General features: G+C 41.3%; 2 protein-coding genes across 4 annotated transcripts in view; one reads left to right on the top strand and one right to left on the bottom strand.

The window, feature by feature from the left end:
* LOC139565237 (beta-1,4 N-acetylgalactosaminyltransferase 1-like) overlaps positions 1-21,080 on the bottom strand; it is a 51,553-nt gene extending 30,473 nt beyond the window's left edge. The window contains exon 1 of the mRNA XM_071385408.1: positions 20,974-21,080. Within this exon, the coding sequence (XP_071241509.1) occupies positions 20,974-20,994 (21 nt within the window). The 5' untranslated portion in view covers positions 20,995-21,080. The remainder of the gene's footprint in view (positions 1-20,973) is intronic.
* Positions 21,081-24,305: 3,225 nt separating this feature from the next.
* On the top strand, positions 24,306-27,148 carry LOC139565198 (uncharacterized). 3 transcript variants are annotated; one of them, XM_071385349.1, is made up of 6 exons: positions 24,306-24,707; positions 25,027-25,092; positions 25,464-25,840; positions 26,271-26,388; positions 26,671-26,739; positions 27,071-27,148. In XM_071385349.1, the coding sequence occupies exons 3-6, from the start codon at positions 25,469-25,471 to the stop codon at positions 27,106-27,108; spliced, it is 597 nt and encodes a 198-aa protein (XP_071241450.1). In that variant the 5' UTR covers positions 24,306-24,707; positions 25,027-25,092; positions 25,464-25,468; the 3' UTR covers positions 27,109-27,148. The 3 variants fall into 3 exon arrangements, with proteins under 3 accessions (XP_071241450.1, XP_071241452.1, XP_071241451.1); XM_071385351.1 differs by having other exon boundaries at positions 24,637-24,707; positions 25,030-25,092; XM_071385350.1 differs by lacking the exon at positions 24,306-24,707 and having other exon boundaries at positions 24,973-25,092.
* Positions 27,149-27,754: the final 606 nt, after the last annotated feature.

Below are 27,754 nucleotides of genomic sequence, written 5' to 3' on the forward strand. Positions count from 1 at the left end.
TATTTTGATTTATAAGTGCACGTCGAGTGTTCCTTATTTGTTAAGTAATAAAACGGAGCACAGAATAACAGAGCCAACAGAAGCCAAAGTAATTCCCCTACGCAGGAGTCGTAAAGCGCCCTTTAATGGTTCTAACAGCATACCTATAAGCTTGCTGCCAGCTCTTAGCAAACTGTTGGGAGAAAAAAATGGTGGTTCACCAAACACAAAGCTATTTCTCTGTAAACAAATTAACAACAGACGTTCAGCATGCTTATAGAGAAGGGTACTCAACATGTACTGCACTGACACAAATGACTGATGATTGGTTGTGTTAGGTTCTTATTTTTCCAGAATAAATGACCCACAGACACTAGGGAAGCTTAACCAAGTTTAATTCTTCCCAAGGTTCTGTACAGCTGTATTCAGACAGCAAAACATTTCTCACATCACAGTTTATATACATCCTACTTAAGACACTCCTCCTTTCCAATCCTTACATCTTATTGCTCCACGGGAAGCTAATAAAGAGGGTAACAGGATAACACACCTTTATCACTGCCTTAAAATAATCTGTCCTCACCTCCTGACCTCAACCAGTCTTTCATCTAATCGACAGATGTCCATCTATCTCACCCGTTTCACACGTTGCTCTCCTCTCACCCCCCCCGAACACATTCCGAAGCCATCTGTCTTTCAGAGAACCATTAACTTCTGACATAGGAAATGAGACTGTGTTCTATGTCAATGATCAAAGCTTAGCCGATTCCAACAGTTGAAAGACATTGATAAGATTGTGGGATCTGTACTGCAAGATTTCAGTGCAGCCTTTGATATTATTGATCATAACCTGTTGCAAAAAAAACGCATTTGTTTTATGGCTTTTCAACCTCTACCATATCGTGGATTCAGAGCTATCTAATAGAGCTCAAAGGTTTTCTTTAATAAGAAGCTTTTTTAATGTCAAACATGTAAAGTATGCTGTACCAATGACCTGCCACTGGCATTAAACAAAGCATGTGTGTCCATGTATGCTGATGATTCAACCAGATACACATCAGCAACCACAGCTAATGAAGTCACTGAAACCCTTAACAAAGAGTTGCAATCTGTTTTGGAATGGGTGGCCAGTCATAAACTGGTCCTGAACATCTCTAAAACTAAGTTCATTGTATTTGGTACAAATCATTCTCTAAGTTCTAGACCTCGGCTGGATCTGGTAATTAATGGTCTGGCTGTTGAACAAGTTGAGGAGACTAAATTACTAGGCGTTACCCTAGACTGTAAACTGTCATGGTTTATAGGTTTATAGATTAATTGATTGTAAAGATGGGGAGTGTTACAAAACCTCCAGGGCGCCCTATTGTAGCGGGCATTGATGCAGTAACGGCCCCTCTATCGACTTTTGTTGACTTTTTTATTAGACCACTCGCAGAACAGCTCCCCTCCTTTGTAAAGGACACCAGCAGTATGATCTCTATCATTGAATCTCTTGATCCTCTCCCTGAGAATACTTTGTTAGTTACTTTTGATGTGGAGTCGTTATACACAAATATTCCACACGAGGGCGGTATTGAAGCTATGGAACATTTCCTTCTGCAACGTGACCCTAATGAACTACCTTCCAGTGCCTGCATTATAACATTCGCTGAAATAGTACTCACACACAACTACTTCGTGTTTCTAAATGATTTCTTTATTCAGATGAAGAGTACCTCTATGGGATCCCCCATGGCTCCTAACTATGCTAATTTGTATGTGGTTACGTGGAGAAACAGTCTGTTTTCAATCCTCTCAAATGTTTTCTTGCCTATCATTATTTGGAAACGGTATATTGATGATATTTTTGTTCTATGGAGGGGTGATGCAAAACAGCTCCAGGCATTCCATACTTTTCTTAACTCCTGTTCTGAACATTTGAGCTTTACTATGCAATCTGATACACGTCAAATCAGTTTTCTTGATCTTCTGATCTTGTGTGAAGATAATGTTCTATACACTGATCTTTACAGGAAACCTACTGATCGTAACAGTTTGTTGAGGGCTGATAGTTGTCACCCACTTCCCTTGAAAAACAGTTTGCCCTACAGCCAATTCTGTCAAATCAAAATAATTTAAAAAAAACAATGAGATTGACAGAAATATGGCTGAAACGCAAAGAAAATTCAAGTAGAGGGGGTACAAAAATGGTCAGATAAATACTGCCATTGAGAAAATTCTAAACAAAACGAGACATAACCTTTTTCAAGGTGAGTCTAGCAAAAAAATAAGCATTCTTGCGTTCTAACTACCCGCTATTCAAAGTGCTCTGAACAAATTAAGGGTATCGTTCAAACATTGGCACATTCAAAGATCCGATGATAGTATCGATAATGTGTTTTCGGACCTTCCCTTGGTCGTATTCTCGCAGGGCAGACACCTCAGAGATCAATTGGTAAACTCTGATTTACCACCAAGATATCCCTGCACAACGTCTATTTCCGCCCCTACTGGATGGAAACTACAAGTGTAATGGCTGTGCTCAATGCAATGGCACTTAAAAATGTAGATCCCTCAAACGGGGAAACAGATCCCAATCAAAGGTGTTATCACCTGCTCCACTTAGACAGTTATTTATCTTATAGCTTGTCCTTGTGGTAAAAGTGATCTGGGTAAAACAAAGCGCGAATTAAAAGTACGTATCTCGGAGCATCATTAGGTGCAAAACCTCGACTTACCCAGTTGCGACCCACTTTTTGGAAGCAAACCACTCGATTTCGTCTCTACGTTATATTGGCATCGAACATGTCACCCTCCCTAGGAGGGGGTGACCTCGACAATTTATTGTTAAAACGAGAGGCTGCCTGGATCTTTATTTTAAAGACACTTGCTCCCTTCGGTCTCAACGTAGAATTTGATCTGAAGCCATTCTTGTGATTCTTGTGATTTTGCTATTGTAAATGTTAGTAGGCTTATGTAGCCAAATTGGGGCGTGTATAATTTGTGGAACGTTCCAACAGGAATCCGTTCCAAAAACTTAGTAAATATCAAGTTTGCCAACAAACAACGCATACAGTCGTATAACGGTAGAATGAGATACCGGGTAGAGAGTGAGCTATGTAATTACGTTTTTCACTCACCACGTTTATTCGGAAAAATGTCTCTTCGTTCCGGTAGCCTCAACCATTGGTTCGTTGGTTTAGTTATTATTTCCGGTGTTCCTGCATTCGCAGGTGAACTCTGTTGCGCCCCAATTAGGGAATCGCTATGGTTGAAATGTAACTAATGACCGCCAGCCCCAATATTTTATTAGCTAGGTGGCTTGTACACAATTGTTACCGATGATACTGTATACACCAGCCTACTCGTACTACAGAAACATACATTGTATTTTGCCAAGTTCTCTCTGTGTTAATCCTGTTTCCCAAATATAGCAGGTAACTTGTCTGTGTCGATGTTGTTGAGTTCATCATGCCTAGTTAAATAAAGATTAAATAAATTAGAACATTTAAAATATATCCTTTGACCTATCAGGTAACCTCAAGATGCTTGATTCACTACAGCTGCATTTGAAGAACTTTCCAGTCATTTTTTGCTTTACATTCCGAATTTTGAACGTCTGTTTATTGAACATATACACTGCTCAAAAAAATAAAGGGAACACTTAAACAACACAATGTAACTCCAAGTCAATCACACTTCTGTGAAATCAAACTGTCCATTTAGGAAGCAACACTGATTGACAATAAATTTCACATGCTGTTGTGCAAATGGAATAGACAAAAGGTGGAAATTATAGGCAATTAGCAAGACACCCCCAATAAAGGAGTGGTTCTGCAGGTGGTGACCACAGACCACTTCTCAGTTCCTATGCTTCCTGGCTGATGTTTTGGTCACTTTTGAATGCTGGCGGTGCTTTCACTCTAGTGGTAGCATGAGACGGAGTCTACAACCCACACAAGTGGCTCAGGTAGTGCCTTTTGGGGGCCCTAACTGAGATTTTGTTAGGGTGCCCCCCCACCTCGCTGGCAAAACATTTTACACCCCCCCCCCCCCTGACGGTGGAGCGAAATAGACATTTATAATCATGCAATTAGACTCATTTTTGGCATGGAGCAGTATTGCAGGGAATTTCCTGCAATTCTACACATTTTGCCAAGACTTACGTTTGTTAACCATATCTGAGTGAGAGTGACTTAACAAAATCGGTATTGGGGCATTATTACTAGAAGTTTAGACAACTGGCTAGACTAATTTACCAATCTAAACGTTTGTAGCTGACATGTGACTCAGTAACTTACACAACTTGTTCTGATATTTATTATACATTTTTAAGATTGTGTTTTCTATTGTTAGGTATTACTGCATTGTGGGAGCTACAAACACACATTTTTGTTAGGTATTACTGTGTATTTGATAACCAGCTGCTGATTCATAACCAAATCTCAATTTCACCTTGTGTATTTTACTATTCTAATACAATAGTAAGTGATAGAATTCTTTAATAAATAAATCCTAATAATAATGGTAGGTGGCCCCCTAGCTACTGCTTATGTAGCTTATACCTGCAGGCCACTGGTTATGAATGATAGCGTAATTCCATCCTCCCTGGAAGTAATCATTGCTTAGACATGATTTGGCAAGTCATGTATTTAGAAATTATCACTGATTAGAGGGGGGGATATGGTTTTATTTTTTCAAAGAATAGAATTCACTTTAAATCCATTTCCTTGACCTTCAATGTCAACCTCTGCATGCAGATTTTAATTCAAAATGATGTAATTTATGTAGAATGTAACAGGTCTCAATTTCATTCTGAATGTACCCCAGTCTGGCTTGGTAAACTATTTGAGGCACTAGGGGATATTTTTCCATATAACATTCCATATAGTTAACTGTCTTAAACTTGTCCTAGGTGTAATCTCAATACTTATACCAATGTAATTTTCCTTGTCAGAATGCCAAAGAGAAAGAGGGGCCAAACTTTTGATGACATTGCCTCAGTTGTTGAAAGGCTAGGCAGCGAGCTACCATCAGGAAAATTGATTATTTTCTGTGATAGACCTTTCCAGTTCAATGACTAACACCCTCAGCTATCGCCGTCAACTCTACGACGTGTGGAGTAAGGGAAGGATGGCCAATGCACAACCCGTCTCCCAGATTGCCCCATCACAAACCCCAGGTCCCCCAATCACTACCCCAGCAAGTATACACCACGCGGCAGCTGCCTTTAACACCAGCACAAGCAGCTGAAATGATTGAAACGGTTGATCCCGCTAAGGTATCCCACCTTCCACCCAAAGCCTGGAGACATTTTTCTGTTTGCAGGTAGTTCCTTGTCATGTGAGCACTGGAAGGCGGACCAAAAAAGATGGATTCAGAAGGGATCCCACAGCCTTCCTCGCCGTTCACCAAAACTAAGGGTGCGGTACTATGCAGGGAAGGAAGCACCGGGGCTCCAAAAAGGGAGTATGAGTTGCTTCACCAGCCTGATACTCCTGTGCCAATTCACTATTTTGGTGAGGAGGCACACTCCAATGTCTCCCACGGCAACAGCCAACAGCAGCAAGCAAGGGATTTCATCCGATCGGCTACCTCAAATTATAGATGAAATGTCCCGGCGAAAGACTGAAACACCTGGCAAAGTATACTCAGACATGACCAATAACCCACCACCACCCCCAAATGCTTCATTCATGCCAGTTTACCAACCTCGCAACTTGGCACAGGTGAAGAACACAATTCGTCGAGCAAGTGAAGTCATTGTTTTGGACCGGGACGAGTTGGTGGCAACACATGATGGGTGACATTCTCCCCGGATTTGTCACCCATATGGAGACTTGACCTGCAGCCCTTCTGGTGGTGGCAGCACCAGAAATGGTTGAAGAGGCCAAGGCAGTTATTAAAAGCAAACACCAAGGGGCGCACATTTTTCACTATGACACCACGTTTGACACTCAGCAATTTATGTTTCACCCCTTGTTTTCCGTCATGTTGCGTTTCAAGAGGCACCTGTCCTTCCCCTTGCATTCCTCATTCACACCACCCGGCACATGGAAAATCACAAACAGTTCTTTCGCACCATCCTTTCATTCCTTCCCCAACTATCAACAGCAATCTTCTGCACAGACCCGGGAAGCGGCTTTTGAGGGAGCAATCCAGTCTGTGCTGCCGCAAGCCAGGACTATCAATTTCTGGAGCCACATCTCCAACAATGTGAAGCGCAAGGTGGGGTCAGAGGGTGCCGAAGCTGTGGCCGATTACCAGCAGGCCATCAAAGAGCTCTTGGCCACGAAATCAAGGAGTGACTACAAATGAACACTGGAGAGTGTGTGCCTTCAATGGAGCCCTGATTTCATGGCTTATTTCCATCCGTCACTCTGACACCATGGACAAGAGCGCACAATATGTGCTCAACAGCTTGGGCATCCAGTCAGATGGAATTACCAACAACTGCTCAGCGCTTCAATGCTGTCCTCAAGGCATTGGCAGGATGGAAGAAGGTCAGAGTAGATACATTGGTTGGATGGAAGAAGGTCAGAGTAGATAAATTGGTTTATCTACTCTACCAACTCCAAACCAATGCCTCGAGGGAAGTGCTGCGGGGCTACTGTAACCTAGGGAATTTCCACCTGACCCCTGAGTGCCATGAGCAATTTTCCAGGCAAATGCCCACCACCAGTTTCCCCTACTACATGTCAGAGGGAGACATGGTGTCTTTTGCTGAAGGCATCCAGTCCTGTGTGGCACAAGAAGAGGTTGTCATGGCAGTAACTGGAGCTGAGGCCTTGGTCAGGATGATTGTGGCAAAAGTGACGAATCCTCCTGCTTCCAAGCACCAAATTGTTCCTCTACCAGGGCTTCTCGGACAAGCAGCATGTCGTTACTCTGTTGCCAACGGAGACGTGCTCCTGCTCTGCTTCTGACAGGCCCAGAGGTGTGTCCACCGACTGGCAGCTGTACTGGCCATTGGCGGAAGTGTGGACAGTCCTATGCCAATAAAGCTGAGGACAAGGCATCTGGCCGCAAAACGCTCTGGCCATAAGTGTGCCACCAAGGAGCATGTCCAGACGGGCGCCAAATACCAGGAAGAACAATCAACCTTTCATCAACAGGTCGGTCTTTTGTGTTGTTATTTAGTTACATGTCTTATTTAGTTACATGTCTTATTTGGGTATGTTAAAATGATAACCATTTTACTAAGCCATGTGGTCCCCAATGAGTTTTATTTATATCCGTGAACACAAAATGCTGATCTGTCCTGAACTGTCACCATTTATTCAATAGGGTGACCTGTCTCTGTCTGACAAACACCCCAGCAGGGATGAAGAATTGGAGAATAGAGTAAGTGGAATGTGACTGTTTTGGTTACATTCTACATGTTTTCCTACTGCATGTTGATCACATCTGTACAGTCAGGCAGTTTTTTTTAGGCCCAAAATCTGTTTGTATATGTGAAGCAACTGTGGGCAATGTCGTCGGATGGAGTGGACAGGGCAACCGCAAGAATTTTGTTGGAAGGATCCGTTGCCATCCTGCACCTCCATGACTTCCTTACGTTGAAGCCCAATGACTGGCTAAGCGGGGAGGTATGTTAAGGTCCCCCACATGTTATGGTTGAATTGTATGAAATTTCCATGCGTGCAGTTGGTATAAAGTACAATTAGAGTTGTTGCTTGGGCTGACTGTATTGCCTGGGCATCATGTCAACTTTGACCAACCATATGCCATTCTGCTTTAGGTAATTGACTTCTACCTCCAACTGAAGAGGATTGACCTTCAAGTGGAGGGGGGGATGTTTTTATTGTGGATCACTTTGTGGCAGGGATGATCCTGCATGGGGATAAGGTGGCGATGCGCAAGAACACCTTGTCAAAGGTAAAGGCATGTCCGCAGAGTTGCTTTTGTGTCATGTTTCTAAATAAGAGGCTGGAGGGGTCAATGTAGGGAGAGCTGGCACCTGCCTGACAAAAGATGTCCTGCCACACCGTATAAATGTACCTTCACTTCCTGTAGACCAGTCTGGAGCAGCACAGTTGCTTGATTGGAGTTTGCAATGTGGGAAACTACCACTGGATACTCTTGGTAAGGTCCACAAGAATGACCATTTTAGTGAGAGATTAGACAGTACTATTCTTGAATATGTTATGTTTGAGGCCATTTTGATAAACTGACTTGAAATTACCGCTTGTGTTTAGTAGGTCAATCGCAGGACCCACTCTGCCATTGTCCTGGACCCTACTGGTTCCCCTAACGCGGAGAGCCATATGAGCGAGAACCTGGTGAAGCACATCAGGTGTGGGGTACATCCAGTGGTGTAAAAATACTTAAGTAGTTTTTTGGGGTATCTGTACTTTACATTACTATATATTTTTTGGGACCACTTTTACTTTAATACATTCCTAAAGATATGTCGTTTTTACTCCATACATTTTCCCTGACACCGAAACTACTCGTTACATTTTGAATGCTTAGCAGGACAGAAAAATGGTCCCATTCTCAGGCACTTATCAAAAACATACTGCCTCTGATCAGGCGGACTCACTACACACATGCTTAGTTTGTAAATTATGTCCGAGTGTTGGCGTGTGTTTCTTGCTCTGTAAATTTTAAAAAACTAGAAAATCTTGCCTTCTGGTTTGCCTACATAAGGAAATCGCAATGATTTATCCTTGAACTTTCACGTTTGTTTTTAAGTATATTTTACCAATAAAATTTGCCTTTGATACTTAAGTATATTTAAAACCAAACACTTTTAGACAAGTAGTATTTTACTGGGTGACTTTCACTTTTACTTAAGTCATTTTCTATGACGGTATCTTTTACTTTTACTCAAATATGACAATTGGATACTGTGGTGGAAATTCTAACTGCTATCAAATGAGGAGAGACACACTTATCACAAGTCTGAGTTATAGTTGATACTCAACTAGTCTAAAGAAGGCCAGTTTTATTCCTTCTTTAAATCAGGACAACAGTTTTCAGATGTGCTAACATAATTCCAAAAGGGTTTTCTAATGATCAATTACCCTTTTAAAATGATAAACTTGGATTAGCTAACACAACGTGCCATTGGAACACAGGTCGTGATGGTTGCTGATAATGACACTATTTACGCCTACGTAGATATTCCATAATAAATCTGATGTTTCCAGCAACAAAAGTAATTTATAACATTAGCAATGTCTACACTGTGTTTCTGATCAATTTGATGTTATTTTAATGGACAAAAAACACTTTCTTTAAAAAACAAGCACTTTTCTAAGTCACCCCAAACTTTTGAACGGTAGTGTAAATCTTTATTCAAATAACTTAGACAAGGGAGCTTGTCGCCATACCCACAAGGTGGATATCGTGAGAACCAACTGAGTGGAGTTATATAATAACCCAGAAGCAATCTCAGCATAGGTCAGGATAGGTGCAACCTCAGATGACGTACAATGGTTCCAAACACTAACCCCACACATCCTGTGCCAGACCTTAGGCCCCAAATACCAATAACTTGTTTTGTTCTGTTACTTAGTTCACACCTTGAACTAGGGGAGAGAAAACAATCTCCCCCTAGGAGGAGGTGACTGACTCACACACTGTGGAGACACGTGATTGGTTCCCCGTTACTTAGTCCATCCCTTTACATGGTTTGCAAAATTATTATTATTTTTTTTCACCTTTTATTTAACCAGGTAGGCTAGTTGAGAACAAGTTCTCATTTGCAACTGCGACCTGGCCAAGATAAAGCAAAGCAGTATAATACAGTAGAAAAAGTCTATATACAGCATGTACAAATGAGGTAGGATAAGGGAGGTAAGGCAATAAATATGCCATGCTGGTGAAGTAATTACAATATAGCAATTAAACACTGGAATGGTAGATGTGCAGAAGATGAATGTGCAAGTAGAGATACTGGGGTGCAAAGGAGCAAGATAAATAAATAAATACAGTATGGGATGAGGTAGTTGGATGGGCTATTTACAGATGGGCTATGTACAGGTGCAGTGACAGCTGGTGCTTAAAGCTAGTGAGGGAGATGAGTCTCCAGCTTCAGTGATTTTTGCAGTTCGTTCCAGTCATTGGCAGCAGAGAACTGGAAGGAAAGGTGGCCAAAGGAATAATTGGCTTTGGGAGTGACCAGTGAGATATACCTGCTGGAGCGTGTGCTACGGGTGGGTGCTGCTATGGTGACCAGTGAACTGAGATAAGGCGGGGCTTTACCTAGCAGAGACTTGTAGATGACCTGGAGCCAGTGGGTTTGGCGACGAGTATGAAGCGAGGGCCAGCCAACGAGGGTGTACAGGTCGCAGTGGTGGGTAGTATATGGGGCTTTGATGATAAAACGGACGGCACTGTGATAGACTGCATCCAGTTTGCTGAGTAGAGTGTTGGAGGCTATTTTATAGATGACATCGCCAAAGTCGAGGATCGGTAGGATGGTCAGTTTTACGAGGGTATGTATGGCAGCATGAGTGAAGGATGCAATAAAGACAGTTCACATATGAAAGCAATGTTTCCTTCTTACCTCCTTTGCCATATTCCTTGCTGATATTCTGCATAGCAACGGGGACATGTGAGACAAGCCTGACTTCTCCCCTCTCTGGGCCCCAGGTGACTGAGGCCCATATGATGGAGGCAGTGCAACTGCCAACACCATTCGGAAAGGAGATATTCTAATGACGAGTTCAACAGTTCAATTATATAAGCATGTTCTGCAGATGAGACATCTTAATTATCTGTTACTTAGCTAATTCTGATTTCTCCACCCCAGTACTTTTCCACCACTGAGTACATCTATTGTATGGTCAGGCAAAAATATTGTTTGACCATTTTTCCAATATCTGGCATACAAGTTAAGTTGACCTGTCAAAGTTGAGACTTTTACATTTATGGTCCGGTTACATATTGACTTAATTAGCCTGTGTTCATGTTATGAATGTTGTATGCTATGAAGAGAATTATAAAGCATTATTGATTTATGTTCAGGCATGCTGTTTTCAATCATGAGCAGCCATTCATGTGTTATGCAGGTGTACGAATATTGTTGGAAGTTTAACAGTGAGGAGAGAATGTCATGGCCTATGTACAAACAATTAATGTGTCCCTCCCCAAACAGATACTGGTTTGAGGAACGAACCCGCAGAACTGGGACAGAATCTGTTTTCAGCAATGTTCCCTGGCAGGCGACAACAATACCGCACACCAAGCAAAGAGACGGCTACAATGGTGGAGTTGATGTGCTGCTGGTGAGGTCATATGCTAAATAGTTCCCAGGATAATTCAGTAGGCAAATCTGTTACTTAGAAATCTGTGCGTAACCCTTAAAGGTAGCCCACCCAAAAGTGGGTCAAAAGCAAATGCACCCAATGTTTACATGAAGAGATCTTTGAGAGTTTAGCCAAAGTCATTCCATTGAAAGGATTAGATTAGCATAACAAATGAGTATACATTTCACACCTGTCATGTGCACGCCTAAGAAAATGGTCGGAAACGGGAAGGGACCCATGTGTTCAAGAAGAAACCATTTTTTTCTGTTGCTAACCGATGTGCTATGGTGTCCACGAATTAATATGACCCAGGTCAATATGGAACTTGGTTGCTATGTAAAAAACTCTAAATTTAAATGTTGGTGTAATATCATCAAATCAGTGGAGCTTCCTTGTTTTCATGATTACAGCCAAGCAACAAAGGTTTTCCAAAGTGTAAGATTATCACAATGAATCAGATGATTATTGTTAGGATGACAAGGCAGTTGGAGGCCTGCTTTCACACGATCTTATATTTCCCAATGGCCCTATAGATGGTAGACATATTTATCCCATTGTCTGTCCTTTATGTACTACCTAGATGGCCAGAGAGTTAATGCAGAGGGAGAAGGCACTAAGTGACCCAACTGTCTCAATGCATGTTAACATCAGTGATGCCAGAATGGTGGCCAAAGAGATCCTGGACAAAGGTGAGATTGTAAAAAAGTGATAGACAATCTGACAATGTAAAGCTGAGAACTTGTAGCCTGGTCTACATCATACACTGCTCCTTGTGTCATTACTGTGTGATGGGAAATAAGGTGATACAGCCCAGCAGCCAAGCCCAAGTCACTGTTGCTTTATCTCATTTACTGTTGCTACATTATCCTGGCCCCACTTTAATAGACTATTAATAATGTTCGATAGCACTGTTGTTTTACCTGATATGTTTGAGCTTGGCAACATTTTGTTGTAGTATTAGCCTACATGGATGTCAAAGTAGCTGACTGACTACATTATAACTCCTAAGTAGCCTATAACCTAACCTCCCCATGTTTGATTGTAGGGAGGTTGTCATTTTCTTTTAATTATTAATTTGGTTGTTGGTAAACAAAGACCCCACTGCTGTAATGGGGTGAGTGGCTGGTTGCCGGGAAGTCAGGCACAGGAGAGCAGAGATGGGTGATAACTACCCTTGGCCAAGGAGACGGCCCAGCCCATGGTGTAGCACGTCTTCCGGATCCATGGACTGCCCTTGGACCTGGTCTCCGACCGGGGGCCTCAGTTCTCATCCAGGGTCTGGAAGGCATTCTGCGCCCTCATTGGATCGTCAGCCAACCTGTCCTCTGGGTTCCACCACCAGTCCACTGGCAAGTTGGTGCGAGCAAACCAGGATCTGGAGACTACTCTGCGCTGCCTGGTCTCCAATCCCACCACCTGTAGCCAGCAGCTGGTGTGGGTCGAGTACGCCCTCAACACCCTACCCTGCTCTGCCATGGGCCCATCTCCGCTCGAGTGTTCCCTGGGGTATCAGCCTCCGCTCTTCCCCGAGCAGGAGAGCCCGTCTTACCTGGAGGAGAGCCCGATTGGCCCTCCTCAATACCGCCTCAAGGTATCGAAGACAAGGGGATCGCTATCGGACCCCAGCTCCCCAGTATCGGCTAGGGCAGAAGGTATGGCTGTCTACCCGGGATCTGCCACTCCGGGTGGATCTCGCAAACTCTTTCCCCAGGGTTATTGGCCCATTTCCCATCTCCAAGAATAGTCGGCCCTCTGCTGTTCATCTTCAGTTGCTCCGTACTCTTCGCATACATCCCACCTTTAATGTGTCCAGAGTTAAACCCATGTTTCACAGCTCTTTGTCTCCTGTTTCTGACTTCTGCCTACCCAGAACCTGAGCCTGCCTGCCGTCTGGTACCGTTGCCACACCTCTGGTTACTGACCCCTGCCTGCCTTGTACTGTCAAATCAAATTTTATTAGTCACATGCAACAGGTACCTTACAGTGAAATGCTTACTTACGAGCCCCTAACCAACTGTGCAGTTGGATTAAGAATAAGAGATAATTACTTGTTACTTTTAAAGAGCACCTTTAAAAAAATAACAATATATACAGGGGGGTGCCAGTACAGAGTGAATGTGCGGGGGCAGTTGGATTAAGAATAAGAGATAATTACTTGTTACTTTTAAAGAGCACCTTTAAAAAAATAACAATATATACAGGGGGGTGCCAGTACAGAGTGAATGTGCGGGGGCAGTTGGATTAAGAATAAGAGATAATTACTTGTTACTTTTAAAGAGCACCTTTAAAAAAATAACAATATATACAGGGGGGTGCCAGTACAGAGTGAATGTGCGGGGGCACCGGTTAGTTGAGGTAGTATGTACATGTAGGTAGAGTCAACTAAAGTTACTATTGCTTTCCCCGTTTGAGTATTAAACTATTGTTTCTTCGACGTGGTCTGGGTCTTACCTTCATACCTGATAATTATGGTAAGATTTGCCAAGTGTAGGGTGAGGGAGAGCTTTGTACTCGTCTCTCTGTGTGTGGAGTAAAGGTGGTCTCGAATTTGTTTCTCTCTGGTTGTGCATTTAACATGCTGATAGAAATGAGGTAAAAATAAAAATTAAAAAGACAGGTGCCTTTGTTGCAACCAATTAAATTACTTCCTACAGTACTTTTGCTACATCTCCCTTAAATTAAAAGGAAAAGGTAATGTGTGAAAAGGTTAAGTTAACAGAAAAATTGAAAAAATATCAAAGGCATGTTGGATTTTTTAAAACAATTTTTACTCCGTACTTTGTAAATTATATACTTAACCTTTGTAGGTATTTTTTAAATATAGTAATTAAAGTAACAGTACCCCAATAATGGCATAATATTGCAATACTGAACTGTATAGATGGGTTATGGTTGAGCTGGCATAAGCGAATGGTAGTGGATTTCAGTGAACCTTTTTTTTTTTTCGTTTTCAGTTTGACTGAAATTTACCTCCAGGTTCATAATTTGGAATTTAAAAAACTACCTATTCTTATGATTGTGTTTGAGTGACAATTGGCAGGAAGCCGACATAGGAAAATACCTACTGTACCTTTCTGCAACTTCTACAGAGAACATTAACCATTATATTGATGAAAAAGGAATTTTGGACACAAAGTTGGTGTTTACCATCAGTGGCATTAAAAGGCCTTAATTACCATAATGGTATAAAGATATTGACTCCTGATTAATCTAATGTATTGGAAGACTGTACTAACTGTATTAGTCTCAACCTACCATTTCTGAATTTAACTATAAGGTTTAAAAAATTTGGTACAAGGTGACTTATCAATATTTACTGTGCGTCAGAAAGTATTCAGACCCCTTGACTTGTTTGACATTTTGTTACGTTACAGCCTTCTACAATTGATTGCATTGGTTCTCTCTCATCAATCTACACACAATAGCGAACAATGTCAAAGCAAAAGCAGGTTTAGTATAAGAGCACAAGGCGAGACCCAGATGCAGACGCGGGAGGCAGATGGTTAGAGTCTTGATATTTATTAAACAATCCAAAAGGGCTAGGCAAGAGAATGGTCGCGGAAAGGCAAAATGTCAACCAGTTCAGAGTCCAGGAGGTACAGAGCGGCAGGCAGGCTCGAGGTCAGGCAGGCAGGTACGGAGTCCAGAAAACAGGCAAGGGTAAAAAAAAAAGCGTGAGGACTAGAAAATTAGAATAGAAGCAGGAGTAAGGGAAAACACTGGTTGCCTTGAAAAGCATACAAGACGAACTGGCACAGAGAGATAGGGATATATACACTAGGGATAATAAGCGACACCTGGAGGCAATCACAAGAAAGGTGAACCAGACCAGGGCGTGACATTTAGAAATGATTTCCAATTTATTAAATCAAAATTTGATTAAATTTACATGGGTATCATTCAGACCCTTTACTCAGTACTTTGTTGAAATACCTTTGGCAGTGATTACAGCCTTGGGTCTGATGCTACAAGCTTGCCACATCTGTATTTGGGGAGTTATTCCCATTCTTCTCTGTAGATCCTCTCAAGCTCTGTCAAATTCGATGGAGAGCGCTGCTGCACAGCTATTTTCAGGTCTCTCCAGAGATGTTCGATTGGGTTCAAGTCAGGGTTCTGGCTGGCCACCTCAAGGAAATTCAGAGACTTGTCCTGAAGCGTCAATACAGGACTAAGATTAAATCCTACTACACCAGCCCTGATGCTTGGAAAATATTCATGACTACAAAGGGATACCCAGCCACGAGCTGCCCAGTGACGAGAGCCTACCAGATGAGCTAGAAGCCTTTTATGCTCGCTTCGAGCAAAGCAACACTGAAGCATGCACGAGAGCACCAGCTGTTCAGGACGAATGTGGGATCACCCTCTCCACAGCCGATGTGCGCAAGACATTTACACAGGTAAACATCCCCAAAGCCACGGGGCCAGACTGATTACCAGGCAAGTGTATTCACTGCCATTTTCAACCTCTCCCTGACCGAGTCTGTAATACCTACATGTTTCAAACAGATCACCATAGTCCCTGTGCCCAGGAAAGCAAAGGTCACCTGCCTTAATGATTAGCGCCCCGTAGCACTCACATTGGTAGCCATGAAGTCCTTTGAAAGGCTGGTAATGGCTCACATCAAGCAATCACGCCGGAAACCCTAGAACCACTCCAATTGGCATACTACCCCAACAGATCCACAGATGATGCAATCTCTATTGCACTCCACACTACCCTCTCACACCTGGACAAAAGGATCACCTCTGAGAATGCTGTTCATTGACTACAGCTCAGCATTCAACACCATAGTGCCAACAAAGCTGATCACTAAGCAAAGGACCCTGGTACTAAACACCTCTCCCTGCTGCTGGATCCTGGACTTCCTGACGGGCAGCCCCCAGTTGGTAAGGGTAGGCAACAACACATCTGCCACGCTGATCGTCAACACTAGGGCCACTCGAGGGGACTAAGCACGCACCCCTCGGTACTCCCCGTTCACCTACGACTGCATGGCAAAGCACAACTCCAACACCATCATTAAGTGTGCTGATGACACAACACCGACAACGATGAGACAGCCTATAGGGAGGAGGTAAGAGACCTGGCAGTGTGCTGCAAGGACAACAACCCCTTCCTCAACGTGAGCAAGACAAAAGGAGCTGATCGTGGACTACAGGAAAAGGAGGGCAGAACAGGACCCCATTAACATGGACAGGCCTGAAGTGGAGAAGTTGAGAGTTTCAAGTTCCTTGGAGTCCACATCCCCAACAAACTATCATAATCAAAACACACCAACAGTTGTGAAGAGGGCATGATAACACATTTTTCCTCTCAGGAAACTGAAAACATGGGTCTCCAGATCCTCAGTTATACCGCTGCACCATCAAGAGCATCCTGACCGGTTGCATCACCTCCTGGTATGGAAACTGCTCGGCATCCGACCGTAAGGCGCATCTTCAGACACAGTGTCTCCCGACCACTCCTGTCTCAGCCCCCAGTATTTACGTTGCAATAGTTTGTGTAGGGGGGGGGGTTAGGGTCAGTCAGTTATACCTGGAGTATTCATCCTGTCTTATCCGGTGTCCCGTGCGAATTTAAGTATGCTCCATCTAATTCACTCTCTCCCTTCTATCCCGGAGGACTTGAGCCCTGGGACCACACCTCAGGACTACCTGGCCTGATCACTCGTTGCTGTCCCCAGTCCACCTGGTCATGCTGCTGCTCCAGTTTCAACTGTTCTGCCTGCGGCTACGGAACCCTGACCTGTTCAGCGGGCGTGCTACCTTGTCCCTGACCTGACATTTACTCCTGAGATGCTGACCTGTTGCACGCTCTTGAACCACTGTGATTATTATTATTATTATTATTATTTGAGCCTGCTGGTGATCTATGAACATTTGCCCATGTACTGTTATAATCTCCACCCGGCACAGCCAGAAGAGGACTGGATACTCCTCAGAGCTTGGTTCCTCTAGGTTTCTTCCTAGGTTCCTGCCTTTCTAGAGTTTCCTAGCCACCGTGCTTCTGCATTGCTTGCCGTTTTGGGGTTTTAGGCTGGGTTTCTGTATAGCACTTTGTGACATCGGCTGATGTTGAAAGGGCTTTATGAATAAAATTTGATTGAGTATGGCCGAGTACATCACTGGGTAGAAGCTTCCTGCCATCCAGGATCTACTGTATATACTAGGCGGTGTCAGAGGAAGGGGGGAAAAAATGGTCAAAGACTCCAGTCACATTGTAAAGTATGTCATTTCAATAGTGTTGTGATATCAGATTATGTCATGGAGTAACAAACTATCATTTGGATTTGATATACAAGCCTTCTCTGCAAATTGCTACTTTTACCTGGGGGCATGCTTTGTAGACCATTCAAAGGCATTTTGATACCTGGTCCCCATGAAAAAACCCACATGTTATGACAGTAGTAGGCAAATGAAGGGAAAAGGTACAATAATAAGATGGTATAACATTTCTAGGGTCTATTTGCTGGAATTTGGAAACACGTCCCTTTCGAATTTCATCCCCCATTCCTAAACACATCCATCCTATAGTGTAGGTTTTGAAGATTCATAATCTATGCTTGTAATCGTCAGAAGATTGAGGAACGGTTGATAGATTCAAGAAGTACAAGCCAGCACACCATTCCCCAACCTCTAAAATGTTGTCTTTAATGTGTGCATTTTCAAGTACCCCTCAACATCTTGACTGTGTCTGTCCGCTAGAATAGTGCTTCCTCCCCAAACCAGAGTTTGACAGTTCAAATCCCAGAGGAGAAACAAGCTAACTTGGAGGTGTGTAGGGGGACAGGGGCTAGTTCCCATCAAATAGCAAGAATTAGGTGACAACTTGTATAGAGTGTCCTTTCAATGGAGTTGTGATAACATTATGCCGTGGAGTAACAACACAACCATTCTATGCAAGAGACAACTTTTACCTGGTGGCATGCTTTGTAGACCATTCAAAAGGTGTTCCTAATCTTGGCCCCCCTGAAGAAAACCACATGTTAAGATCGTTTAGAAATAGTTGTAGTAGTTATGGTGGTGAATTCCCAAAGGAGAGGTTGTGAGTTAAGATCCTTGCAAGAGCATGCCAACTTGCTTTTGTTGCCGTGACAGAACAATGCTGAGGTGGGGTTCCGGAAGGACATTAGACCGCAAGGGAAATTGGATTATAAAATATTAGGTTACAGCAACTGGTGTTGAGTAGGAGTGCTGATCTACGACCAACCCACCCGATTCAGAATGAGCTAGGCAAAGCTGATCGTACAACAGTACTCCTCTAAGCATTTATGAAATGTTGCAGGCTAAGAATGCTGAACTGGAATCAGTCCCCCCCACCAAAGTAATGTTATTCATTCTACTCAGAAATGCTAAACAGATCCTAGTTCAGCACTCCTACTTCAAGCCAAAAAGTGAATGTTGGGTCTTGGGTGCTAAAGGTCTGGAACAGTGGTTGAAAAAGTACCCAATTGTCATACTTGAGTAAAAGTAAAGAAATGTTAATAGAGAAAGTCTCAAGTAAAAGTCACCCAGTAAAATACTAAGTAAACGTCACTGCTAAAATATACTTAAGTATCAGTGGTAAAAGTATAAATGATTTGACCTTCCATATATTAAGCAAACCAGACGGCACGAGTCTCTTGTTATTTTATTTAAGAAATAACCAGGGGAACACTCCAACACTCAGACATCATTTACAAACGACGCATGTGTTTAGTGAGTCCGCTAGATCAGAGGCAGTAGGGATGACCAGGGACGTTCTCTTGATAAGTGTGTGAATTGACCATTTTCCTGTCCGGCTTAGCATTCGGAACGCAACAAGTACTTTTGGGTGCCAGGGAAACTGTATCGAGTAACAAATACATTATTTTCTTTTGAAATGTAGTATAGTAAAATTAAAAGTTGTAAAGAAACAGAAATTTTAAAAGTACAGATACAAAATAACCTAGATAAAAATGGAATGTAGTGGAGTACTTTAAATACATTTTTGTTAAGTAATTTACACCACTGGACTTGAAAGGAACACCTCAATTACCTCGACTAACCGGTACCCCATGTATATAGCCTCGCTATTTTTATTTTATGGCTGCTCTTTCATTATTTGTTACTTTTATTTTACATACCACATTTTTCTTTAAAATAAATTGTTGGTTAAGGGCTTGTAAGTCAGCATTTCACTGTAAGGGCTACACATGTAGTCTTCACAACATGAAAACATGTGAACCTGGTGTGACATTTTTGAAACTGTGCTGACACCTAGTGGACAGCAAGAGGAACTACATCACACTATAACCTTAAAACAAATGGGATGCTTCACATACGTCGCTCTTTTGACACTAATATATATGTCCAATAAACAGACGTTCAAAAGTCGGAATCTAAAGTAAAAACGACTGGAAAGTTCTTCAAAAGCAGCTGTATTGAATCAAGCATCTTTAGGTTACCTGAAATAGGTCAAAGGATATATTTTAAAATGTTCTAATTTATTTAACTAGGCAAGTTGAACTCAACATCGACAGACAAGTTAGCTGATATATTTGGGAAACAGGATTAACACAGAGAAACATTGTATTTTGCCAAGTTATGTTTCTGTAGTACGAGTAGGCTGGTGTACACCGTATCATCGGTAACAATTGTGTACAAGCCACCTAACTAATAAAATACTGGGGCTGGCGGTCATTAGTTACATTACAACCATAGCGATTCCCTAATTGAGAAGCAACAGAGTTCACCGGCGAATGCAGGAACACCGGAAATAATAACTAAACCAACTAACGAGGAATGGTGGAGGCTACCGGAACGAAGAGGGACATTTTTCCGAATAAACGTGGTGAGTGAAAAACGTAATTACATAGCTCACTCTCGACCCGGTATCGCATTCTACCGTTATACGACTTTTTATGCATTGTTTGTTGGCAACCTTGATATTTACGAAGTTTTTGGAACGGATTCCTGTTGGAACGTTCCACAAATTATACCCACCCGCCAAATTGCATCTATGATCGTACGCTATCCATTTGTTTTTTTGTATGCTATTTTAATATGATAAATAACCAATGAAATCAGGCCGCACCCGGCCATGATTACAGGCACCTGTGTGCAGTGTTGCCAATTTAGCGACTGTCGCTATATTTAGCGAGTATTCAGACCCCTCAAGCGACAAATTTTCTAAAAAGCGACTAACGACAAATCTAGCGACTTTTTCCGGTGTTATTGGAGACTGGTGTGAAAGCACTCTTCTCAACGAGCAGCGGGTGTTGCACCCCCGTTCCAAAGCACTTTACAGGCGGCCCAGTCCTCGCGCTGCAGTCAGAGCAGGAGATGTTCACCTCTCCGTGTCCAGACTGCAAATGAATCATGCATGCGGGAAGCCGCCGCTGGCTGATCCCGCCCTGACTTACATTTAAGAAAAACTATTAACCTGAATTAGGGCCAGACTAGTTACCATAGTTCTCACATTGCCATTGACAGTTTTTTCTATTGTCTCTTTTTGGTCCATTTAGATTGTATACGTAAAAAAAATGTATGGTTAAGAATGTTCATCTTTTACCATAGTGACTTGTTATATGCTCCTACGTGGACCATGAGGTTAAAAACCAAACCAAATAAGAAATCTAAACTAAATAAACTAAGTAAGTCCGCCAGTGTCTATTTTGGGTAACTTTTGCCGGTCCCAAGCCCAGATAAGAGGGTTGGAATAGTGACCCCAAAAAAGACAGGACAGAACAAAGTTCATTTGTAGTTCTAAACATATTTAGGGTGTTTTTTTACTCACTTTTTGTCTCTCCCACGACATTATTCTTCTCTCCTACAGCGTCCATCACAATTACATGCACATTGCCACTTATGCGAATAAGGCGATGACGTCATTTAGCGACTTTTAGGACAGCCAATAGCTACTTTCCTTACCTGCTAAATTGGCTAGGTTTCACCAACAAGCTTTAAATGGCCTGGAAAATATGTTTCCTGCACAATTTTTCCCCACATATAGCTCTTTTGTGGACTAATTCAGACATAACTGTAAGGAATAAGTCATTGTTCTACCCCAGCTGGCATGAGGAATATTGACTTTGTTCTTGATGTTTTCGACAACAAGGGTAATATTCTCACATATGAACAATTTATAACATTGAAAGAGTTTCCAATACCTTTCAGATAGTTTATGTGATCAAAGCTGTTCAGTGGTCTAACTACACTAATGAAAACTCATCTTAGTTTTGGTAATGATCACAAAGTTGATCCAGAACTCAGATTGGAAGGTGTGGGCTTACTTGAGATCTTGTTGTAATAAATATATAAGACAAATTCTTCATTCACAAAACCAACTTACACCAGAGGAGAGTTTTCCAGAACATGCTTATTCCTGACATTGTCTGGAAAAATGCATGGTTAAGGCCTTACAAATATTGTATACCAAACAAAGTTAAGGAAGTGCACTTCAAAATTTGACATAAGTTAAATCCATGTAATTCTATGATGTCCAAATTTGTGGCTATTGATGATATCTGCATTTTCTGTGGAAAAGAAGGTGAGAATCTGTGTCATTTGTTCTTTGAATGTAAATTTGTGTCCATTTTGGGAAAACCTTCCAAATAGTTATTTACCATTATGAACACGACCTATGTTTTTGACATGAAAGATATAATATGTTACTATTGCAATGATGGATGGAAATTACAAGTGTAATGCCTGTGCTCAATGCAATGGCACTTATAAATGTAGATCCTTCAAACACCCACAAACAGGGAAACAGATCCCAATCAAAGGTGTTATCACGTGTAAAACAAAGCGCCAATTAAAAGTACGTATCTCAGAGCATCGTAGCAAAACTTGACTTACCCAGTTGCGGCCCACTTTTTGGAAGCAAACCACTCGATTTCGTCTTTGCGTTATATTGGCATCGAACATGTCACCCTCCCTTGGAGAGGGGTTGACCTTGATAATATATTGTTAAAACGAGAGGCTGCCTGGATCTTTAATTTAGGCTGCCTGGATCTTTAATTTAAAGACCCTTGCTCCCTTCGGTCTCAACGTAGACTTTGATCTGGAGCCATTCTTGTGATTATTGTGACTTTGCTATTGTAATTGTTTGTAAGCTTGTGTAGTCTAAAATGAATCTATGATTGTATGCTATCCATTCGTTTTTTTGAATGCTGTTCTTTGTATGCCATTTTAATATTTGATAATTAACCAATGATATTAGGCCATGATTGGCCATGATTACTTGGCCATGATTACAGACACCTGTGTCTTTTGACACTATATAAACGAGTCATACCGCAGTGTCTGATTACACCCTGATGAAGACAGCTTGGCTGTCGAAACGTTGGACATTACATTTTTGCATCTGAGCTCCTAGTGTGCGGCTCTTCTTTATTTTCAACTATTGCAATGATAACAAGACCACTGAAATAAATGATTGTGAATGTTTTTATTCTTGTTGCCAAATACTTCATACACAAACAAAAATTATATACCAAAATTACACTTTTGATTGAATTTAACTATTTTATTAAAACATGAACTCTAGTAAACAACAAGAATAACATCTTCCTAAATCATTACAATAAGATTTTTCAGAGTGATTACAATTGCACTAGAATTGTTTATTTTTTTACATATTTTTTGTTTGTTCCAGTATTTTCTCATTAATACCTGCGTTCTGTTTTAATGTAATGTTCTTATGTAAGAATGTAAATTGTTGATCTGTATTTTGAATTTAAAAAATAAAATAAATAAAAATAAAAAATAAATAAAAATGAATCTGCCAAATGTATTTTTTTTGAAAAAAAAAAAAAAAAAGCTACTTTCCTTACTGAGGAGTTGGCAACACTGCCTGTGTGTGTCTTTTGGCACTATTTAAATTAGTCATCCCGCAGTGTTTGTCATTATACCCTGATGAAGACAGCTTGTCTGTCGAAACGTATATATATTTTTGCATCTGAGCTCCTAGATTGTGCGGCTCTTTTAATTGTTTTAAGTGTTCCACTCCGCTAGCCAGCACCTCGCCTAAATTGGTGTGCGTTTCTTTCGCTTCCAGAAAGACAAATTCAACTCCATATTTCATCGAATCAGATGGCTTATTCATCACAAAACTATATGATTTTGCCAATTCTTTTAACGGTTTCTTCATTGGCAAAGTGAGAAAACTTAGGCAGGAAATGCCAACAACGAACAGTGAGCCATCGTATTCATGCATTAAAAAAAAAACTAATAACGATAGAAAAGCATTGTAACTTTAAACTTTGTAAAGTTAGTGTGGGAGAGGTGGAAAATGTATTGTTATCGATCAATAATGACAAACCTCCTGGCATTGACAACATAGATGGAAAACTGGTGAGGATGGTAGCTGACTCTATAGCCACTCCTATTTGTCATATCTTTAATCTGAGCCTAGAGGAAAGTATTTCGCCTCAGGCCTGGAAGGAAGCCAAAGTAATTCCGCTACCCAAGAGTTGTAAAGCGGCTTTTACTGGTTCCAACAGCATATTTATAAGCTTGCTTCCAGCTCTTAGCAAACTGTTGGAAAAAATGTTTTTTTCACCAAATTCAATGCTATTTCTCTGTAAACAAATTAACAACAGCATGCTTATAGAGAAAGGGCACTCAACATGTACTGCACCAGCCCAGCCTCACATTCAATTCGCGCATATATGTACAAAATGTATTTCAGCAGATTTCGTGCGTTTTTGTGTGGTTCAATTCGTTGGAAATACACGAATTTATGTGCTACTTAATTTGTGCGAAAAGATATGAATTTAACCAGTAGGCGACAAACCAGCCTTTGCAACAACCAAAGACGCGATCGCCTGTATTTATTTATTTAACGTTATGAATATATAGATATTTTGTATTTTTTTAATCCCTATTAAAACATGGTGGTTGTATGCCTATATGTACTGTTTTCGATTTTTCTGAACAGACTTTTCAGTATAGAATGAATGTAAGCAATGCATGATGGCTAATGGTGTTTCATTCGGTTGTAGTTCCATGTATTTCTTAAAAAACAAACGTGTAAACCATTTTTATTGACTAGAATGTAACTGAAAATGCAATGGCAGCCTTGCCATTGTCCATCAATACCAAAACTTTTTTTTTTCGTAGAACATTTGGGGAAACGTATGCAGTCATTGTAGTCTTACATTTTGTTGGTCAACCAAAATTACCAAAACGTTAACCCGTAATAAGGCTAGGGTGGCTGAGTGTAAATACATGGCTCTGAGTGTAAGTACCTTTTCACTATAAACTTTCTTGTGTTAAAATTACCGTCAGTGCTTAATAGCTAGAAAGCTTTCGTATTTCCACTTGGCTGCACCTACGGTTATGAGAACGATAAATCAAGTGCAATACCTGCGTCGACCTGTGACGACCGGCATAACACCGGAAAGCTTCTAGCCTACCGGAAAGTTACAAGAAGAACAAGAATAGTTACCTCATCCGGTCATGTGACACTTGTTATTTATACATTTTTCGCTCACACCAGATGTCTGGACCCTGGACAGATAACAGGTAGGTCGCCAGTTCATCCCTTGTTTTCAGAAATATGCATACACATTTGCTTTGTGTTTGTTAAAATGTTTGCTTTAAAAAACGTGTTAAACCAGTAAGGAAGGTTACGTAACTAAGGTGAAAAAAGAAAGTTGCATACACAACATAGAATGTGTTGATATTTTTGTTGCATTACTTGCGTATATCTGGATATCATTCTCACTTATTATTTTAACCACCTATACATTAGGCTATATATTCCCCTTTTTCCTCTTTGCATCTTCAAAGAAATACACATTGCCACTTAATCTGTATTCATCTTGTGACTTCTCCTTGGAAGAAGGAGAGAGGGACCCTAGGAGGGACGTAAAGGAGTTGATGAAATCCTGTTAAGACAGACAATCAGGTGAGAGGAGGTCCTAACTAGTCAATGATCTAAATTGATCAAAACCTGTAGACACTGTAGCCTTTAAGGACTGAAATTGCACACATGCCATAGAACAACATGAACAGGGAAGTGACAGACTAATAGTGCATTGTTGGTAAAGGGTGACAGACTGACTGATCTGCAAGCAATAATATATATGTATTTGTTATGCAAAGTGATTTGTAGATCAGTCAGTCTGTGTGGAGGAGGATGAAGACCTTTAGTGACGTGCAGGACATAGTAAAACACACACGCTATCAATGACATGCAGCTTTTCTCATAGACGGGGGAGGTTACTATGTGAAGGAATGTGTTAGGATTGGAAGTTCTCTCTTTATGTTTCTTTTGAGATGGTATGGCCTCTGAGGACCCCCAAGACCAACTGGATGAGGCTATTAAAAAGGCAGAACGCCTTGCTGAGGAGCTCAACCAAGAGAAGGACCCACAAGCCCAACTGGACGAGGCCATTAAAGAGGCAAAAAGACTGGCTGAGGAGCTCAACCCAGAGAAGGACCCACAAGCCCAACTGGATGAGGCTATTAAAAAGGCAGAACGCCTTGCTGAGGAGCTCAACCAAGAGAAGGACCCACAAGCCCAACTGGACGAGGCCATTAACGAGGCAAAAAGACTGGCTGAGGAGCTCAACCCAGAGAAGGACCCACAAGCCCAACTGGACGAGGCCATTAACGAGGCAAAAAGACTGGCTGAGGAGCTCAACCCAGAACGGGTAATGTAACAAATCGTACATTACCGGTAATGTAACCCCTACAGCTCTCATACGTGCATAAATATTCCCAACACAACCCCAGCACCACAGCGTTATGATTATCATTGCTTTTTGTTTGTCAAAGTAGACTCTGTGATATGACCTGAACACGGGCATCAATGATTTGCTAAATGACTTAAATGTAAATATTGCCCATTGAGCATGAGGCACAAGGGTGCACTTGTTAGCATCCTTGTGAACTTCTACACGTTAACTGTGTGAGTGAGCCAGAACATGGGTCTACTGCAGGTGCCTTTCCTCAGCTGACAAATCACTTCACCTTATGTGAAAATAAAATTCTTGCTTGTCCTCCATATGTGCACAAGCAAGCCATGCTTGTGGGAGACTTTTATTAGTGGGCCAGCCATGATCATTGAAATGCACTTTTTAGGAAAATAGGAAGAAAAAGACAAACAAGCCTCCAGGGATTAGGTTCAGATGGAGACAAAGGGATGAGAGAGGACAGATTGTTCCTCAAACCAGGAAGGCAACTACATCCACTTCTGTTGGTAAGTTTCATCCCGTCTAGGTGTTTCATTTTATTGGTCCCTGATCTGACTTTTTCCTTTCAAACATACTGTATCATAGCATATCAAACGTTTGTTGCCGTGCCATAGGCCGGTCTAGTACCATCTACCCACAGCACATAATACATTACATGCAGGTCTGATCCCATCTTTCCCTGTCTAACTGTTGTCTGTCTCTGATGAAAATACATATTTAATGAAAGGAGAGTCAGAATTCCAGCAAATCTTTTGAATAAAAAAACTTTTTATTACCATTTTTTTCAGCTCCAAAGGCCAGTACATTAAGAGCCAGACTAGTGCAACATTTTGGGCCAGTCACTGAGGAAGAATCAGGTATTGATGAGCGATTGAATATATTAATCTATACAATTCCTTGTTATTCAGTGGCCTTGTAATTAATTTATTGTATTTTTATTAAATCTGTAATTGGTAGTTGAAACAATAACAAAGCACACTCCCCTCCCGTTTTGGTTAAAAGCTGAGTGATGGGGTTGGCAAAATGTAACCACTTTCAATTTATTGACAGAACTATTTTTGCAATAACTTACCATCAATGTTATTAAAATAGCTTTAACCATAAATCTTTAATATAAATCCAAAAATGTCTTTATCAACTTCTGAATGCCCCTTTAAGTCTAATCATTTTTTTCATATCTTATTTTAGAGACGAGGACCAGTGGATTGGAATCCACTCCAGTTTAAACATTGATGAAGAAATAAGTAAATTGTTTTACTTTCAAAATTGGGGTCATCTTGGTGTTACTGAATTATACTGCTCTACATCTTTATTTTGACAGTGATACAACATTTTTAAATGTCTCAAGTCTCCAGAATTTCAGATCAAATGTTTGATACGAGGTTACAGTACAGAATGTCACCTTTTATTTCAGGGTATTTTCAGACTTTTCTGATTTACCGTTTCGAAATGAAAGCACTTTATATGTCTAGTTGCAAGTTTTATTAGTCATATGTACAGGATACTGATGGTAACACGATCCAACGAAATGCTTACTTGCAGGTAGCTTCTCGACAAAGCAAATGAAAATGCTGGAGTGTAGAGACAAATTCAACATTTTAGCATCACTGTCCAAATACTTCTGTTGGGGAGTGCAATAACAACATCCTGGCAGACCTTTTTCCTGCACATTTCCTTTAATATGAAGCAATCTGCCATTCCACATTATGGAATTAGTCTTACTTGAATTCATTCAAATCCACTATTGGTATGTTAACAGTGTCGTTCCTTTTGTAACCACCGTCTAATTGTGGAAACTGGAAGCATTTGCCTTTGAGGAGAGTTTACTCTGTAGTCAAAATACACTGAGTGTACAAAATACTCCTAATAATG

The sequence above is a fragment of the Salvelinus alpinus genome, chromosome 36 (genome assembly GCF_045679555.1).
Source record: "Salvelinus alpinus chromosome 36, SLU_Salpinus.1, whole genome shotgun sequence".
NCBI classification, from domain to species: Eukaryota; Metazoa; Chordata; class Actinopteri; order Salmoniformes; family Salmonidae; genus Salvelinus; species Salvelinus alpinus.

What these genes read in the sequence shown, in the direction of transcription:
- LOC139565198 (XM_071385349.1), top strand. Translation starts at nt 25,469, where the DNA reads ATGGCCTCTGAGGACCCCCAAGACCAACTGGATGAGGCTATTAAAAAG. An exon ending in AGGAGCTCAACCCAGAACGG is followed by an intron (nt 25,841 to 26,270) that starts GTAATGTAACAA and finishes TGCACTTTTTAG; the next exon opens with GAAAATAGGAAGAAAAAGAC. An exon ending in AGTCACTGAGGAAGAATCAG is followed by an intron (nt 26,740 to 27,070) that starts GTATTGATGAGC and finishes ATCTTATTTTAG; the next exon opens with AGACGAGGACCAGTGGATTG.